This window comes from Nycticebus coucang, chromosome 4 (genome assembly GCF_027406575.1).
Source record: "Nycticebus coucang isolate mNycCou1 chromosome 4, mNycCou1.pri, whole genome shotgun sequence".
Classification (NCBI taxonomy): domain Eukaryota; kingdom Metazoa; phylum Chordata; class Mammalia; order Primates; family Lorisidae; genus Nycticebus; species Nycticebus coucang.
Genome location: NC_069783.1, coordinates 8,079,854 through 8,098,664, shown reverse-complemented (window position 1 = coordinate 8,098,664; position 18,811 = coordinate 8,079,854). Strand labels below are relative to the sequence as shown.

Sequence of the window (18,811 nt, the reverse complement as noted above, 5' to 3'; positions counted from 1 at the left end):
TTGGGCTCAAGTGATTCTCTTGCCTCAGCCTCCTAAGTAGCTGGGACTATAGGTGCCTGCCACAATACCTGGCTATTTTTTTAGAAATGAGGTCTTGCTCTGGCTCAGGGTAGTTTCAAACTCATGAGCTCAAACAATCCACCCACCTTGGCCTCCCAGAGTGCTAGGATTACAAGTGTGAGTCACAGTGCCTAGCCTTATTTTTTATTTTTTTTTTGAGACAGAGTCTCATTTTGTAGCCCTAGACAGACTGCCATGGTATCACAGCTCACAGCAATGTCAAACTCTTGAGCTCAAGCAAAAATCTTGCCTCTGCCTTCCAAGCAGCTGGGATGACAGGTACCTGCCACAACATCTGGCTATTTTTAGAGACAAGGTCTTGATCTTGCTCAGGCTGGCTCGAATTCTTGAACTCAGGCAATCCACCTGCCTTGGCCTCCATGAGTGCTAGGATTATAGGTGTGAGCCACTATGCCCAGCCTAATGTTAGCTTTTTTTTTTTTAATTGTTGGGGATTCACTGAGGGTACAAAGAACCAGGTTGTACTGCTTACATTTATATTAGGTAAAGACGCTCTTATAATTGTGTCCCGCCCTCACACTGTGACCCCCCTCACCCAATGTTAGCTATTATTAATTACTATCACCAACACTACTAACATATGTATTACAATTTTATCATGTTAGATGCACTTTTGTTAGAGCTGCTTACTAGAGCAAAGTAAATAGCAAGTTCAGCCCAGGAACTTAAACTGTCAGCAGAAATAGAACCTGAAGAGTAATGAGATGAAATGGGTAACACCAGAGAGAAAGCCCAATACAACAACTTTCCTTCCCTGGCTTGAAAATCTGGGGGAATGTCCATAAAACACATGCATCAGAAACACCAAGAAGGAGCCTACGCTCTAACTAATCTCTATACGCTACAAAATTAGGAACAGCTGAGTGATTTTTCTCCGCTAAGAATCTGCTTATTTAAGATTCAATGGCAATGGCAAACACCTATGAGAATTATCATGCTAGAAAGCAGTCAAAACCAACAAAAGAACATACAGAAAGATGCTCAGCATCACTCGTCAGTAGGGAAGTGAAGATCAAAACCCATGAGGAGACACCACTTCTCACTAGCCCAAAGATGACCAATTGAAGTATCCATTCAGAAATGAATGGATAAGTAAAACATGGTAAACACACAATGGAATATAATTCAACCACAAAAGGCATGAAGTTCTAATACATGCTGCAAGGATGAACCTTGAAAATATCATTAAGTACTGCAGGATTCCTTTTACACGAAATATTGAGAAAAGTCAAATTCAGGGACAGAAGACAGATGAGAGGTTATGAGAGGCTGAGGGGAGAAGGGAATGGGGAGTTACTGCTTAATGAAATTAATGCAAACAGTTTCTGTTTGGGGTGACAAAAAGTTTTGAAAACAGTGGTGATGGCGGTATATGGTGAATATAATTAATGCCACTGGACTGTATACATAAAAATGGTTAAAACTGTACATTTTAATTACATGTATTTTACTGCAGTTAAAAATATTTGAAAAACAAACAAAAAATACTACCAATAGGTCATTTTCTCTAAGCTATTTTCCAATACATTCAGAAAGGGTATTCACCTCTTTTCTTTATTACTTATGTATTTATTTATTTTTATATTCATCTATTTTCTATAGACATATTTCCTTAGTGTTTCTCTAATTAAAAATACACATTCTGGGCAGTGCCTGTGGCTCAAAGGAGTAGGGCACGGGCCCCATATGCCAGAGGTGGCGGGTTCAACCCTAGCCCCAGCCCAAAAACTGCAAAAAATATATATATATATATATATATTTTCCAGCTTACCCCTCTTCCCCAATCCCATCAAAATATATTACTGTTACTTTCATAATTCTATAAAACTTAAAAATATGTCATAGTAATAACGAACTATGTAATGTTTTCACAGCTATTTAAATTTTCAACTTTTACTCTTCCGTGATGAATCTTTCTTGTCTGTCCTAATCATCCTTGCACTGCCTATTTGATATTACTATTAAGTATTTATTAGGTGCCAGGCACTGTAATAAGGGCTTTAGAAATACATTCTCTCATTTGACAATAATCTTATGAGGTATTATTATTCCTACCTACAAATAATGTACAAAGAGATTTAGTAATTTGCTCAGGGTTACAAGCAAGTTAGGGAGGGAGTTGGGATTCAAAACAAGCAGTTGTATTCCAAAATCTGGCTCTTAAACTATTGGAGAAGCAACAGGAAATAATAGAGAAAACATTAGAATTAGGGTTGTTAGGTCTGAATCAGAGTTAGCGTTAAGATGGAGAAAATTAAAGTGTGCAGCTTGCCTAACTCAGAGTTTTAAAGGTGAAATCCAAGTGCAAGTGTGAATGCTCTGCCCATAAAGCACTGTGTTAACAGAAGGGGATGCTTGATTTGTGAACTGGCTGCTCTGTGGTTTCTTGGGTAAGCTTTTCTCCCCTTTAATACTGTGAATCAAATTCCCAGACTAACCACATGAGGTGGTTTCAAAGCACGAATAAATTCACTGGTTTGCTGGTAATCTGTGTGAGCAGAAAAAGAAATGTAATCAACAGACATTTTCAGTGGTAACTTCTGTCCAGACATGGTAGTGATTTCTTCGGGTTCAGACATGATATGCTGTTAAAAATAAAGAAAAATATTAATAACAAAGCAAAACAAATTATCCAATTAGAGAAGGTATAATTTCTTTCATTTTCTTTTTATCATGCAGTCATAATTTTTTTTTTTTTTTTTTGAGACAAGGTTCCCTCAGTCAGCCTGGGGTCGCGTGCTGTGGCATCACAGCTTACAGCAACCTCAAACTCTTGGGCTCAAAGATTCTGTTGCCTCAACCTCCCAAGCAGTGGGGACTGCAGGCACCCACAACGGCTAGCTATTTTTTTAAGAGATGGGGTCTCACTCTTGCTCAGACTGGTCTGGAATACATGAGCTCAAGCAACCCACCAGCCTTGGCCTCCCAGAGTGCTAGCGTAATAGGCTTGAGCCACCACACCCGGCCCTCAATCATAAACTCTTATGTTAAGAGTTCCATCAACTCAGTCAGTATCAAATACTTATTTTGTTGATAAAGCAAACATTTAATAAGGAAAGTAAGCAGATTATCTGAAACTCTATTTGGAGCGCTGGCATGAAAATTTTTACTCTTATACTTAGAAAGACAAACATGTATTCCCAACTATTCTTCCGGGTTCTCTTTCTTTTTCTTTATAATAGTTTTTTATTTTTTACACCTGTTCTGCCATGAGTTCACAAGGAATGGGTTCCAGCAGCTTAGGCTCCTCTCTACTGATTCTCACAGAGCGAACATCACTGGTTAGAGCGGGCTGATGCTTCACTTGAACCCAGCCACCTTTCTTTCTCTTTGGCTTCCTTCTTTTTCTGATCATTTTCCTTCATGAATTTCAGAAAGCTTTCTCAGCTCTTAGAGTGCTTAATACACTCAATATATACATTAACGTTCTTGGCAAGAAGCTGGCCTTGTTTGTTTACAACAATGCCAACAGCACGGGGTGACACTGCAGACTCTTCCCGTTCTGCCATGGTAGCATTTGTGTGGCATGCCTTCTTGGACAGCAGCCATTCCTTTGAAGTCTACGATATCACCTTTCTCGCATGTATATGGCCAAAGAAACAACTCCACATTTTTTAAAAGGCCTAGAGAACATGTTTCGGGTGCCTCTCCTCTTTCCCTTTGTGTTCATCATTTTGATAAATTACTAGAAGATGGTAGCTCTGTGGAAAGGCTACTCTGCTCTAAAAAGTCATTTCCCAGATATGAGGATCCGTATAAAGGACAAGTATATTTCTACTCTGGAAATCTATTTTAAGTGTATGGCAGGTATATCATGGAAGGACTTTATAGAATAAGGTTAAGTAATAAAAATGATCTAAAAGAGAAATCATTCTATTTTTAAAAATAAAACAGATGTCAATAAGAGGATGAGAATGTGATACTTAGACGCTCAGAAATTGCCTTGGAAGCTTTGTATATATTTTCTACAATGCCTCCATTCCTAATAGCTAACATCAACTATTTTATACCAAAAGGAAAATAGTCAACCCAAACACATTCTAAGCTTTTAAGAGAATATATGTAGGGCGGCGCCTGTGGCTCAGTTGGTAGGGCACCGGCCCCATATACCGAGGGTGACGGGTTCAAGCCCGGCCCCGGCTGAACTGCAACCAAAAAATAGATGGGCGTTGTGGCGGGCGCCTGTAGTCCCAGCTACTTGGGAGGCTGAGGCAAGAGAATCGCTTAAGCCCAGGAGCTGGAGGTTGCTGTGAGCTGTGTGAGGCCACGGCACTCTACCGAGGGCCATAAAGTGAGACTCTGTCTCTACAAAAAAAAAAAAAAAAAAAAGAGAATATATGTACATCTTAGTAAATCTCTTCCTCATCGGACAAGGGTATTTGTGTTTGTCTCAAACAGGTTCCTATCCATTATTCTTCTCACACTTTAAGGTACACACCAATTGCCTCGGGATCTTGTTAGGCCATTCATATTCAACACCTGCATAATTCCTCATCCTCCATACATCTCTAGCTACCTATTTTCATCCTCATTTTTTTTTTTTAAGGCTAGTCAAGTGAAGCAGTGGGAGTGGAGAAGGAACATCATTCTCATTTTTTTTTTTTTGTAGAGACAGAGTCTCACTTTATGGCCCTGGGTAGAGTGCTGTGGCATCATACAGCTCACAGCAACCTCCAACTCCTGGACCTAAGCGATTCTCTTGCCTCAGTCTCCCGAGTAGCTGGGACTACAGACGCCCGCCACAACGCCCGGCTATTTTTTTTTGGTTGCAATTCAGCCATGGCCGGGTTTGAACCCGCCACCCTCGGTATATGGGGCCACCGCCTTACCGACTGAGCCACAGGCGCCGCCTCATTCTCATTTTTTAAAATCAAAACTTATCATATCTAAAGAACTACTTCAATGAAAAAAAACTTGTTGAGGATACTGCCACCTCTGTACTTTTGATTAGGAACAATGTTATAGCCTGAGGCTGTAACTGACCTTGGCAAGTGTCCCTTCTACACAGTAGCCTGCTATAATGACGCCATTCCTCTTATCAGTGCACCAGCTTTCAAATAACTCTCTGGATAAGCCACTTTGCATCATGCCTGGAGAGGCCATTACAACACTAGGACCGATGTCATCAAAGTGATCCATGCTCTAAAAGAAAAAGAAATGTTAACTACCAGGGTTGATAAAGCATTCTTTATTTTTAAAGAATAACAAAAAGCTAGATGAAAGATTAACCACACTACTAAAAGGGCCTTGACAATACTAGTAAACCTTCTTATTTCTTTTTTTGAGACAGAGTTTCACTTTGTCACCCTTGGTAGAGTGCTATGGTGTCATACCTCACAGCAATCTTAAACTCTTGGGCTCCAGAGATCCTCTTGCCTTAGTTTCTCTTTTTTTCTATTTTTAGTAGAGACAGGTCTTGCTTTTGCTCAGGCTGGTCTCAAACTGATGAGCTCAAGCTATCCATTTGCCTCAGCCTCCCAGAGTGCTAGGATTACAGGTGTGAGCCACTGCACCTGGCCATTAGTGAACACTTTAAGTTCAAGTTCCTAAATACTTTAGGCTAGGACAGAAAAACAAAATGGTGGCTCGGCACCTATAGCACAGTGTTGCCAGCCATATACACTGAAGTTGGCAGGTTCAAACCCAGCTCGGTTCAGCTAAACAACAATGACAACTGCAACAAAAAATAGCTGGTCGTTGTGGCAGGCACCTGTAGTCCCAGCTACTTGGGAGGATGATGCAAGAGTTTCGCTTAAGCCCAAGAGTTTGAGGTTGCTGTGAGCTGTGACACCACGGCACCTTCCCCAGGGCAACATAGGGAGACACTGTCTCAAAAAAATAAAATAAATAAATGAATGAATGAAAGAAAAACAAAATGGTAAGTGGTGAGCTCATATTGATGTAGCTCTCAGGACCATCAGGATCATTTTCAGGTCCTAGCAGGCAGGCAGAACAGTCAAAGACTCAAATCGGTGTGAACCTACCCAGGATAGAACATAGAAAGAATATTCCAAAGACTCAAAGCGGATTCTCATACTTCATGAATAGTTTGAGCTGGCCAGGAAATCTCATCAAAAAGTTGTTTTAAGGAGAATTTGGCCCTAATTCTTATGCAAGTAACTTAAATAATATGCTTTACAACCAAAGCCTATTTATAACAGGAAGACCACTTATGACTTAAATTATTTTGGACATTAATTTCTTTATTTTTTTTTTGCAGTTTGGTCGGGGCCGGGCTTGAACCCGCCACCCTTGGTATATGGGGCCAGCACCCTACTCACTGAGCCACAGGTGCCCCCCTGGACATTAATTATTTTATTATGATTAAAGCATCAGTTTAAATGAAATAATAGTTTGTGTTTTTTTTGAGACAGTCTTACTTTGTCACCCTCGGTAGATGCCATGGAGTCACAGCTCATAGCAACCTCCAACTCCGGGGCAAAGGCGTTTCTCTTGCCTCAGCCTCCTGAGTAGCCGGGACTACAGGCGCCTGCCACAATGCCCGGCTACTTTTTATTACAGTTGTCATTGTCATTTAGCAGGCCTGGGCCGGGTTCGAACCTGCCAGCCTTGGTGTATGTGGCTGGCATCGTAACCACTATGCTACGGGCGCTGAGCCTGAATGAAATAATATATATATTTTTTGCAGTTTTTGGCCGGGGTTGGGTTTGAACCCGCTACCTCCGGCATATGGGGCTGGCGCCTTACTCCATTGAGCCACAGGTGCCACCCATGAATGAAATAATATGTTTTGAAGTAAATTAAAACAGATTTTATTGAATGATCTAGAAAAGTAAACATGAAAATTTTCATATTTGTAATTTGTGGTGCTAATCAAAAAGATGATTAGGTTTGAGAACAGAAAAACTTAATATATAACAGATATTTTTCTTGTTAAGACTTTTTATTCCTACAGCATAAGAAATACAAGTTATTCAGCAATTGTAAATACTGAAAACATATGGAGACTTGGAGTAAGTGGCAAAATTTGTTAAGTAAAAGAAGAATGCCAGTTTCTGGAGTTTTAATTCCCAAGGAAAAATAATGCCTACTAAGAAGAAGTAAGCATTCAGCAAGAGGGATTCAGTAACAGCGTCACTTTCAGATACCGCCTCCTCCTCACGCCTCGTGTGTCACCCAACCTTGTCTTTCTTTCTTCCACAAACACTCACCTTGAGGTTACTAATGTGCTTGAAAACAAAGGGATTATTGATGTTGATCTGTTTGCGAATTTTGTCATTCATTGCATTTACATATGTCTGGTACACTGCCATACACTTTTTGGCCAAAGATGACGCGTAGTATATCGGAATGTCATGTAGTTCTGGGTGATTCTGCCAATATTCATCTAGGGAGATTTTTAGAGAAACAAACATCTGTTTTCTATGAGGTCAAATAATAAGTGAAACACATAATTTAAAAAAATCCACACAACCAAGAAACAAAGTGTGTAACTGAGTATTTAAAAGAGTTTAAGAAAAATTAGCCTGGTCAAGAAACAAAAGTGTATAACTGGGTATTTAAAAGAGTTTAAGAAAAATTAGCCTGGTCCTTACTAACTTAAACTTACACACCCAAAACTTATTTCCAAATACCAGTGCACAATGTAAGAAAAATGTGATGAGCATTTTTTTTTTTTTTGTAGAGACAGAGTCTCACTTTATGGCCCTCGGTAGAGTGCCGTGGCGTCACACAGCTCACAGCAACCTCCAACTCCTGGGCCTAGGCGATTCTCCTGCCTCAGCCTCCCAAGTAGCTGGGACTACAGGCGCCTGCCACAACGCCTGCTATTTTTTTTTGTTGTTGTTGCAGTTTGGCCGGGGCTGGGTTTGAACCCGCCACCCTCGGTATACGGGGCCGGTGCCCTGCTCACTGAGCCACAGGCGCCGCCCTGTGATGAGCATTTTTAAAGATGGGGAGGCTTTTAAAAATTATTCAGTGTTAAGTTTACACTGAATAATGGACCATAACGTGTTACCCCAGAGACACTAAATTCTGTCATGCCTTTTTTTTTTTCTTTTTGAGACAGAGTTTTATTTTGTCGCCCTCGGCAGAGTGCCATGGCATCATAGCTCACAACAACCTCAAGCTCTTGGGCTACAGTGATTCTCTTGCCTCAGCCTCCTGAGTGGCTGGGACTATAGTCTGATGGTTTTAAATAAAAATGTATTAATATTTCAACTTATAAAACAGGACTACCAGAAGAATTAAATCAATTTTGAATACTTAAAAAAAGTGTTACTCTTTTTTTTGTTGAGACAGAGTTTTGTTCTGGTGTTCAGGCTAGAGTGCTGTGGCATAATCATAGCTCACTGTAACCTCAAACTCCTGGGTTCTAGTGCTTCTCCCAGCTCAGCCTCCCAAGTAGCCAGGTACTTAACCACACCTGGGTAATTTTTTTTTTTTTTAAGAAGCAAGGTCTCCGTATATTGCCTAGGTCAGGCATCCTAAAACTTTTTCAACAGGGGGCCAGTTCTCTGTCCCTCAGTCCGTTGGAGGGCCAGACTATAGTTAAAAAAAAAAAAAAAAACTATGGGCTCAACGCCTGTGGCTCAAGTGGCTAAGGCGCCAGCCACCTACACCTGAGCTGGCGGGTTTGAATCTAGCCCGGGCCCGCCAAACAACAATGATGGCTGCAACCAAAAAATAGCTGGGCGTTGTAGTGGTCGCCTGTAGTCCCAGCTACTTGGGAGGTAGAGACAGGAGACTCGCTTGAGCCCAGGAGTTTGAGGTTGCTGTGAGCTATGATGCCTGGCACTCTAACCAGGGCGACAGCTTGAAGCTCTGTCTCAAAAAAAAAAACAAAAAAACTATGAACAAATTCCTATGCACACTGCACATATCTTATTTTGAAATAAAAAACAAAACGGGAACAAATACAATTCACACTGCTGCATGTGGCCTGCGGGCTGTAATTTGAGGACCCCTGGCCCAGGCTGTTGTCAAACTTGGGCTTCAGTCCTCCTATCTCAGCCTCCCAAAGTGTTAGGATTATAGGTGAGAGCCACCAGGCCTGTTGTTATACTTTTTAAAAACTACTAATCAAATACAGTAGGACCTCCATAGTTGACCACTTCCCTACACTGACCACCTCCTTAAGTTGACCCAATTTTCATAGACTGGACATGCACCACATGTAAGTACAGTAGGCCTAATTCCTTATGTTGATGACCTCTGTATGCTGACCAGTTTGTTACAGCCCCTCTAGTGGTCAACTTACAGAGGTTCTACTGTAATTGAGCAGTAGGCAAAACAAGGCTTATTTTAAGAGGACCCTTATTAAATCTCAAAATTTCATGAAGGAAGAATGACCAAAACCTATCACTTAATTCTACTAGGTCCATCTGCTTTTAGGATATGTATCAAATGCCTAGTATGTAATTTACATTTATCATTTCTAATTTTCAAAACAATTTTATAAAGATTTCCCATCTTATTGACTGAGAAACTGAGACTAAAAAATGTTAGTTATATGAATGCTATTTTTCTACTTCATGTGTAAGTGATAATTCTATAAGTACAAGGGCTTTTTCTGTAATCTATGTTACAAATACATTTCCGTTTTGTTTTCTGGTTTATCTTATTGATTTTTTTTAGATATAACTAAAATTTTTAAAGGTATCAAAGTTTTTGGCATATACTGTTATTTCTCACATACCGTATAAAGCAGATTACATCCCAAGATCACATCACAATCTTCTAATTTTTTTGTATGTATTTTTATGAGTAAATTCTGAACAGTTAAAAAAGGAATAATTTTCCCAAGGTTATATGTCTAGGACATAGAAAAGATTTAAAGCCAGTGACCTGAATGGCTGCTCTCTGTTATACTATATCACCAAAGAGAATTTAAGGAAAAAGAGCAACCTAATTATATACAGCAGATAAAAATACCAAATGCCCAGTTAAACATGAATTTGAGATAATGAAAGACTTCAGTATAAGAGTGTACATTAAAGTGGGACACTTATACTAAAAGATTATTCATTATTTATTTGAACTTAAAAGTTAACTAGATGTCCAGTATTTTTATTTGCTAAATCTGGCAAGCTAATTTGATGGTGAGTTGTTTCACCTTCCTAATTGCCTTTGCTCTTCGTATTATTTGTTTTGAAGACTTTTCATTTCAAAACTTCTAAGGGCCGGGGGCAGTGGCTCATGCCTATAATCCTAGCACCCTAGGAAGCTGAGGCAAATGGATTGCTTGAGCTCACAAGTTCAAGACCAGCCTGAGCAAAAATCGAGACCCTGTCTCTGCCAAAAATACAAAAACTGAGGCAAGAGGATCACTTGAACCCAAGAGTTGGAGGCTGCTGTAAGCTATGATGCCGCAGCATACTACTTAGGGTGTTAGCTTGAGACTCTATCTCAAAAAAAAAAAAAAATTTAAACTTCTAATGACTAATTTTTTCATTTGTAGTTAGAAAAGAGAACCAATTGGCTTGGCACCTGTTACTCAGTGGTTAGGGCGCCAGTCACATGCACTGGGATTGGCAGGTTTGAACCTAATCCGGGCCACAACAATGACAACTACAACAACAACAAAAAATAGCCGGGCATTGTGGACAGCGCCTGTAGTTCCAGCTACTTCAGAGGCTGAAGCAAGAGAATTGCTTAAGTCCAAGAGTTTGAGGATGCTGTGAGCTGTGATGCCATAGCACTCTACCGAGGTCGATATAGTGAGACTCTGACTCAAAAAAAAAGAAGAAAAGAAACTGGCAAATCATTTATCCAGGGATTAGGATTTTAAAAACTTAGATTCTAGAAAGTCATTTCTCTGTTATAGATTTGCTTTTCATCTGGTGTAATTTATTCCCACTTCCCTTGCTTGTTTTGTCTGTGTAACAGGAATCCTATTTATCCTTATCATTACAGAAAGGGCAGAATTGGGAATAAGAGCTTAAGATGCAGCCATTTTTAGTCCTTCATGCTGAGGCTATATACACACAAGGCACCTTCATCTGCTCTTTAGGGAGAGTGCTTTCCCCAAACAGAATCCCAGAATGTGAGTTAGAAGGGATCAGTAAATGCAAATCAAGCTAAAAAGTGACATCTTTTGTGCCTCTTATTACAAAAAGTTATACATGTTCATTGAAGTATATGGAAAATAAAGAAAAACACAATAGAAAAAAGAAATCATCCATTTCCCAATATGCAGATTTGTATCTCTCCAGCCATTTGTGTGTAAATTTTTTTCAGCCTCAAGCTATCACCCTGGGTAGAGTGTCAGGGCATCACTGCTCACAGCAACCTCCAATTCCTGGGCTTAAGCGATTCTCTTGCCTCAGCCTCCCAAGTAGCTGGGACTACGGGCACCCACCACTACAGGCCCGGATATTTTTTGGTTGTAGTAGTCATTGTTGTTGGGCAGGCCCAGGCTGGATTTGAACCCGCCAGCTCTGGTGTATGTGGCTGGCACATTAGCCACTTGAGTTACAGGTGCCGAGCCTGTGTGTAGGTTTTTTAACTAAGCAGAATCGCAGTCCTTTGATAGATTATTTGTAATTACTCATCTGTAATATATTTTTCCTACAATGTGATAAATACTGACATAGTATTTCTTTAAAAATACTAAAATGATACATGCTTTTATTGACAAAATTTTACACACATCTCTCTTTTTTTTTTTTTTGGTTTTTGGCCGGGGCTGGGTTTGAACCCACCACCTCCGGCATATGGGACCGGCGCCCTACCCCTTGAGCCACAGGCGCCGCCCTACACACATCTCTCTTATTTCCCAGAAGTAGGACTGCTGGTCAAAGGGTATGCATATTTTAAGACATCTGATGCCGATGGTAACCGGAAAGGTACATCAACTTACATTACCAGCAACACTGTATGAAAGTTGCTGCTTCGCTGGGCTCTTACTAGCACCAAATCGCTATTTTTTTTTTTTTTTTTTTCCAGTTTTTTTTGGCCAGGGCTGAGTTTGAACCCACCACCTCCGGCATATGGGGCCGGCGCCCTACCACTTTGAGCCACAGGTGTCACCCCCAAATCGCTATTTTTTAAACGAAGAAACTATAGCCCAGGAAGGTGGAATGACTTACCCAAGCCCGTGTTATTATCTTGATAAAATGACAAAAAAGAAACAGCATACCTAGAATCAAGAGCAGCTCTTGAGCCCTTCCAAGAGCAAAGACAGGAATGAGACCTCTTCCCCCTCTATTTACAATATCATGGACAGTGTTACAGAATCTTGCTTCTCGCTCTTCACGTTTCTCATGGATATGGGTCCCATAAGTAGATTCCTAAGTAAAACATCAGAACTGTGAGACTAAGACCAATGATTCCAAAGAATTTAAAAGTTTAACATCAATGAAATGCTGAAGCAAAGTACGTAATTCATTTCTCCATTTAAATTCCATTTACCTGAACACATATTATCATATTACTTGGAAAGAGGACCAAACAAGAGTGCCAGAATTCAGATCTAAGCAGTAAGACCTTTATAGAAAATGAAACCAGGAAGTAGCCTAAAAATTATCTTCTCCCCTATGTCATTATTATATTATATTAAACTATTTTGCTTCCCATGGGGATGGAGGGAAGGATATTTCTCCCACCTCTGATACATCAGTTTTTAATTCAGAAATATTGTTTCTCACACTTCTGTTTCAGAATATCACTTAAAGCCTTACTGTGTGTGGTCCACTGACCAACAGCACTGCATTTCCAGGGAGCTTATTGTGAAGTGCAGACTCTCAGGCCCCAGCCCAGGCTTACAAATCAGAATCTATATTTTAACAATATCATGAGATGATTCCTAAGCACGTTAAAGTTTTAAGAAGTACTACTCTAGGGCGGCGCCTGTGGCTCAGTGAGTAGGGCGCTGGCCCCATATGCCAAGGGTGGCGGGTTCAAACCCAGCCCCGGCCAAACTGCAACAAAAAAATAGCCGGGCGTTGTGGCGGGCGCCTGTAGTCCTAGCTGCTCGGGAGGCTGAGGCAAGAGAATCGTGTAAGCCCAAGAGTTAGAGGCTGCTGTGAGCCGTGTGACGCCACGGCACTCTACCCGAGGGCGGTACAGTGAGACTCTGTCTCTACAAAAAAAAAAAGAAGTACTACTCTAAAGTACATTATCATGAAAATAACAACTTTTTCTGAGGGTTAAACAAATCAATCTTGGCTATGTGTACTGGCTCATGCCTATAATCCCAGCACTTTGAGAAGCTGAGGTGGGGATCACTTGAGGTCAGGAGTCCACTGTCTGTATGAAAAAAATTTTAAAATTTAGCCAGGTGTTGTGGTACCCGCCTATAGTTCCAACTACTTGGGAAGCTGAGGTGAGAAGATTGCTTGAGCCCAGGAGTTTGAGGTTGCAGTGAGCTATGATCGTGATTATGTCACTGCATTTCAGCCTGGATGACAGAGAGACTCCCTGTCTCAAAAAGAAAAAAAAAACCCTGAGAAAACAGACAAATTTATATCTAACATACTATGAAAGTGAGATCACAATATTTTTCCACTAGAAAAAATTCTGCTCATTTTACATTAATTACAATACACTACATTAATACTTACAATGATAAGAATGTCAGGTTTAATATTAGGAATTTCAGCTGCCATTAAATGCCTATCTTCTTGTCTTGAGAAATCACCAGTGTACAAAAGCTATGAGAAAGGTAAAACAACAAAGTCAGGATTAGGGGAAGGCTTCATTTTGCTAGTGAATACATTAAGCTCATAAAATCTAAAAGTGCAGTTAAAAATATAGCCTAAAACTGCTGAAATTTATATGCAATGCTTGTATCTAATGCAAAAGGATAACTTTGATAAGTCACTAAACCTTCCAGTGGTTCGCTTATTTAATCTAATTAACGGGAACAGCAAATTCCCAGAATCATCCCACAAAAATGATCTATATTTTATTAAGAAACTTGAGAAGTGCTCTGAACTTCTTAGAGAAAAAGGGCATGCTGATAAGGAAAGGAAATTTACTGAGGCACATGGGAACACTGTCTACATGGGAGATAAAATCATAAGAGAGTACGAGCCAAATTCCAAACGAGAATTCAGATCTGCATTTGTACCATATCTTGCTTAGTTTTTGTTCCTTGCAACAAATTGCAAGATTTGTAGTTAATGATACACTGTACAACTCAATGTGTAAAAGTTTCAAATGTATAAGCAGCTATAAAACATTTAGGACAATATTAGAGTATTTGTTCTCAACTCTATCTGCACTTTAGAATTACCAAGGAAACTCAAAAAGGCCAAGCCACACCTTCAGATTCCATTGAATATGTGTTTTTTAGGAGCTCCTTAAGTGATTCAAATGTGCAGCCTGAGTTCAGAACCGCTGCTCCAGAGTCTAGACACCTGTCAGTCCACCTGCCCACAAGTTCAGAAGTTCGTTAAGGATGCTACAATGATCTTCCTAATTAACCTCCCTCTCTCTTGTAGCCCACTCTGCTGAGGGGCTTATCTGTGCATTTTAAGCCATCAAGATGATATGAATACTAAATCGTGCTTTAATTTTAAATTGATCCAGCCACAAAGAGCTCTTCCCTAATAGGCTGCCTAAAGGACACTGAAATTAATCCCATGGGGCCTGAGGGGACTTACTACTTGAGATGCTCATTTTACTCTGTCTTGATATAGAAAGTATTATAATGGCAGTAGGAATTACAATATTTAAAAGGAAAAGTATCGATTTCATTTGTATCTTATGTTTCAGTGTTTTGGAACTATGTAAGTCATAGGGAATTTTTTCTTAAATACTCCCCAATGGCACAAAGCTCTGCACTGATTTCTCTTGGGGAGAAAAGTGCCAGAGCCAGAGGTACCTTCACGCCCGCGATCTCAATCATAAACATGGCGGCTCCCAGGACATGGCCTGCGTGGTAACACCAAAACTTGATTCCTGCAACTTCCTTAACTTCATGAAAGTTGATAGTTTCAATCTTGTCCATGCTTTCTTCCAAATCTGTCTCAGTGTACAGCATGTCGTCTGCTGATATGTTACTAAATTTTAAAAGATGCCAGCAAAAGGAATTAAGATATTTTTAAGTCTTTGATATCTGTGGATGATATATCCATGAAGATATTTCTTAAAAATATACTGTATAAATTACGCTATTTAGAATCACTCAGATGTTTTGTGTACTTTTTTGTTTTAAGTGAATACCTACGAAATTGATTTTAAAAAGCAAAGCATACAGTAAATTAAGATACTAAGTTCAAAGAACTCTTAATCTTAAGTAATATGCACAGTAAATTATGACAAAATACCCTAACAGTATTTCTCAACCTTTGTTTCCGCCCCAACACTTGACAGATAAAACACATTCACATACATTGAACCGTGGCAGAGATTTCTCACATGGGGATGTGAAAGGATTTTTCTACAGAGTTTATCATAACTTTTCTCCTAAAAATTATGTTAATGCAATTCCTAAAAAGCAAGAAAGAATAGTGGTTAAGGACATAGACTCTGGAGTCAGATTATTTGGGTTCAAATACCAATGCTATCTTTTACTGTCACCATTTCAGGCAAATAACCTAACCTCTCTGTGCCTCAGCTTCATGATCTGTAAACTGGAATTCATAACAGAACCTATATCAGGAGTTAGGGTTTAGATTAAATGGGTTGATGTATATTAAGAACTGAGGACTGTGCTCGGCGCCTGTGGCTCAAGCGGCTAAGGCACCAGCCACTTATACCTGAGCTGACAGGTTTGAATCCAGCCTGGGCCCAGCCCACTGAACACTGATGGCTGCAACCAAAAAATAGCCAGGCATTGTGGCAGGCACCTGTAATCTCAGCTACTTGGGAGGCAGAGGCAGAAGAATCGCTTGAGCCCAGGAATTGGAGGTTGCTGTGAGCTGTGATGCCACAGCACTCTACCCAGGGTGACAGCTTGAGGCTCTGTCTCAAAAAAAAAGAACTGAGGATTGTGCCTGGTGTCTGATAAGCATTATGTAAGTGTTAACCAGTGTTAATATTAGTAAGGATAACTTTTCTAGCCCTTTGTGTTTATATTTGAGTAATAAATAGCATTTTAGCTACTCTTTTTTTTTTTTTTTTGTAGAGACAGAGTCTCACTGTACTGCCCTTGGTAGAGTGCTGTGGCGTCACACGGCTCACAGCAACCTCTAACTCTTGGGCTTACGCAATTCTCTTGCCTCAGCCTCCCGAGTAGCTGGGACTACAGGCGCCCGCCACGACGCCCGGCTATTTTTTTGTTGCAGTTTGGCCGGGGCTGGGTTTGAACCCGCCACCCTTGGCATATGGGGTCGGCGCCCTACTCACTGAGCCACAGGCACCACCCACATTTTAGCTATTCTTCGAATACATATATTAAGCTGTCAACTTTTGAAAGTTAATCATTTATGTTGCAGGTATAATACAAACATTCCAAACTTTTTGTTAGAGGTGTGGATGTTCCTCTTACAGCTAGTAAGAACTCCCCTAGGGAATTTTTTCATTTAACAGTTAATTTTCTCTGATCAAATAATCTAAAATAAGAATTCAATATATACTGCTTCATAATGCATTTGGTTTTAAATTTTTTAAAAATTACAAAATCCTATTTAGACTATTTCTATTATAAAATTCATGTAAGTCGGACAAAGATTGAAAAGACTATAAAAATTACATAAAGACTTCAGTCAGGAACATGCTAGATACAAATGGGTATTTAATGACTTTGTTAATGAATTAATAAATTATTGACATTCTTGTGAACAAAAAGAGAGCACTTTATTTTAAAATACAAAATACTCAATTTAAGGAGCAGGATTCTAAAATTACAAAACACAAAACAGGCTGGGTGCAGTGGATGATGCCTATAATCCCAGCACTCCGGGAGGCCCAGGAGGGTGGAATGCTTGAGCCCAGGAGTTTGAGACTAGCCTGAGCAAGAGTGAGACCCCATCTCTACTAAAAATAGAAAATCTAGCTGGGCACTATGGCAGGTCCCTGGGGTAGTCCCAGCAACTTGGGAGGATGAGGCGGGTGCCATGAGTTATAACGATGCCACAGCACTCTAGTGTGGGCAACGAGAGTCGGACTCTGTCTCAAAAACAAAAAAAAACAACAAAAAACCCCCACCAAATGGTCTGTCTCCTGAACCATATGTTTATGCAGAGCCAAATGCAGATAAAATCTAGTAAAGTAATTTACCTGACTTTGACATAATCTGAAAGAAGCCATCTGTAAATCGCTTTTGTGGCATGAGTCATAAAGGTTCTTCCTTTGAAACTTGTCTTCTGCAGAAACCAAGGCAAAGCTCCACAGTGATCCAAATGGAAACTTAAAAAGCAAGAGAGATTGTATTAATTCTTAAAATATTACCCATCAGATGCCATAAATCAGGCATCCTCAAACTTTTTAAACAAGGGGCCGATTCACTGTCCCTCAGATGGTTGGAGGGCCGGATTATAGTTTAAAAAAAAACAAACTGAACAAATTCCTATGCACACTGCAATATCTTATTTTGAAGTAAAAAAACAAAAAGGGAACAAATACAATCACACCGCCTTATGTGGCCCGCGGGCTGCAGTTTGAGGACCCCTGCCATAGATAATGAAACTGTCGCTTACTGTACAAAAAAATTCTTGGGCGGGGCCCGTAGCTCAGTGGGTAGGCACTGGCCACATACACCAAGGCTGGCAGGTTCGAACACGCCTGGGCCAGTTAAAACAAAAATGTCAACTGCAACAAAAAAAACAGCCGGGCATTATGGTGGGCACCTGTAGTCCCAGCTACTTGGGAGGCTGACGCAAGAGAATAGCCTTAAGCCCAAGAGTTGGAGGTTGCTGTGAGTTGTGACGCTATGACACTCTACCTACGGTGACAGCTTGTCTCAAAAAAAAAAAAAAAAAATTCTCTAACAACTATATACTGATACTTTGAGAAAACTGAAAGTAGGTATGTGCAGAAAGAAGAAATAATACGTATTTTTCTAGTACAGGAAAAAGATTTAAAGGTTTTTTTTTTTTTTTTTTTGAAGGCTGAGCAGAGTGGCTCATGCCTATATTGCTAGCATTCTGGGAGGCGAAGGCTCAGCTTGAGCTCAGGGGTTCAAAACTAGCCTGAGAAAGAATGAGACCCCCCTCTACTAAAAACAGAAAAATGAGCCAGGTATTATGGCGGATGCCAGGCACTCAAACCTGGGCAACAGAGTGAGACTGTCTCAAAAAAAAAAAAATTAAGAAAAAGAAAGTTTAAACAACAAAAAACTTTACAGGCAATCCCTGAGTTACAAATATCTTATGTATAAGTCATACTTATACAGGTAAATGTTACCTGTTCCAACTTACATACGAATTCAACTTAAGAACAAACCCACAGAACTTACCTTGTTTGGAACCCACTTACTGACCATATTAGTGAGTAATTACAGAGAGAAGAATATGCCCAAAACTACTCTTGGAAGCTAGAATTATGATAAATATTTTAGCAGAATCAAGCTGAAACATGCCACTATTTTTAAACGAAGTACTCTTAGACGAATGTGACAAGATAGTGGCCTCCAGGTGAAAGCCTGAGAAAGCGCTTTCTTGTTCTCCTGTTTTATAGTCTAAGGTATCTCCTCCCACTTCTTCACTGCTTTCATCTGGACGTAGTAAGTTTTCCATAGTAGCTTCTCTAGCCTGTGACGGCACTATAGACTGCTGGCTTAGATGCAGATGTCTGTAACAAGCTCCCCAGTAGAAAATACTTCTAGAAAACCAAAACCTCAAAATATGGTCAAGAATGATCTTGACTGGCTTGGCACCTGTAG

General features: G+C 40.0%; 1 protein-coding gene across 3 annotated transcripts in view; it reads right to left on the bottom strand.

Moving 5' to 3' along the window:
• Window positions 1–18,811, bottom strand: part of CPSF3 (cleavage and polyadenylation specific factor 3) — a 48,940-nt gene that overhangs the window by 24,076 nt on the left and 6,053 nt on the right. For 2 of the 3 annotated variants that reach the window (XR_008379500.1, XM_053587863.1), the window contains exons 4-10: window positions 17,209–17,337; window positions 14,870–15,047; window positions 13,605–13,694; window positions 12,182–12,332; window positions 7,254–7,429; window positions 5,065–5,223; window positions 2,520–2,666 (exon numbers count right to left, since the gene is read on the bottom strand). Coding sequence is in view for 2 of the 3 variants with exons in the window: in XM_053587863.1 (XP_053443838.1) it covers window positions 2,520–2,666; window positions 5,065–5,223; window positions 7,254–7,429; window positions 12,182–12,332; window positions 13,605–13,694; window positions 14,870–15,047; window positions 17,209–17,337 (1,030 nt within the window). In the remaining variant the exon portion in view is untranslated. Of the gene's footprint in view, window positions 1–2,519; window positions 2,667–5,064; window positions 5,224–7,253; window positions 7,430–12,181; window positions 12,333–13,604; window positions 13,695–14,869; window positions 15,048–17,208; window positions 17,338–18,811 lie in introns of those variants that run through there. The other variant, XM_053587864.1, reaches the window with a different exon arrangement.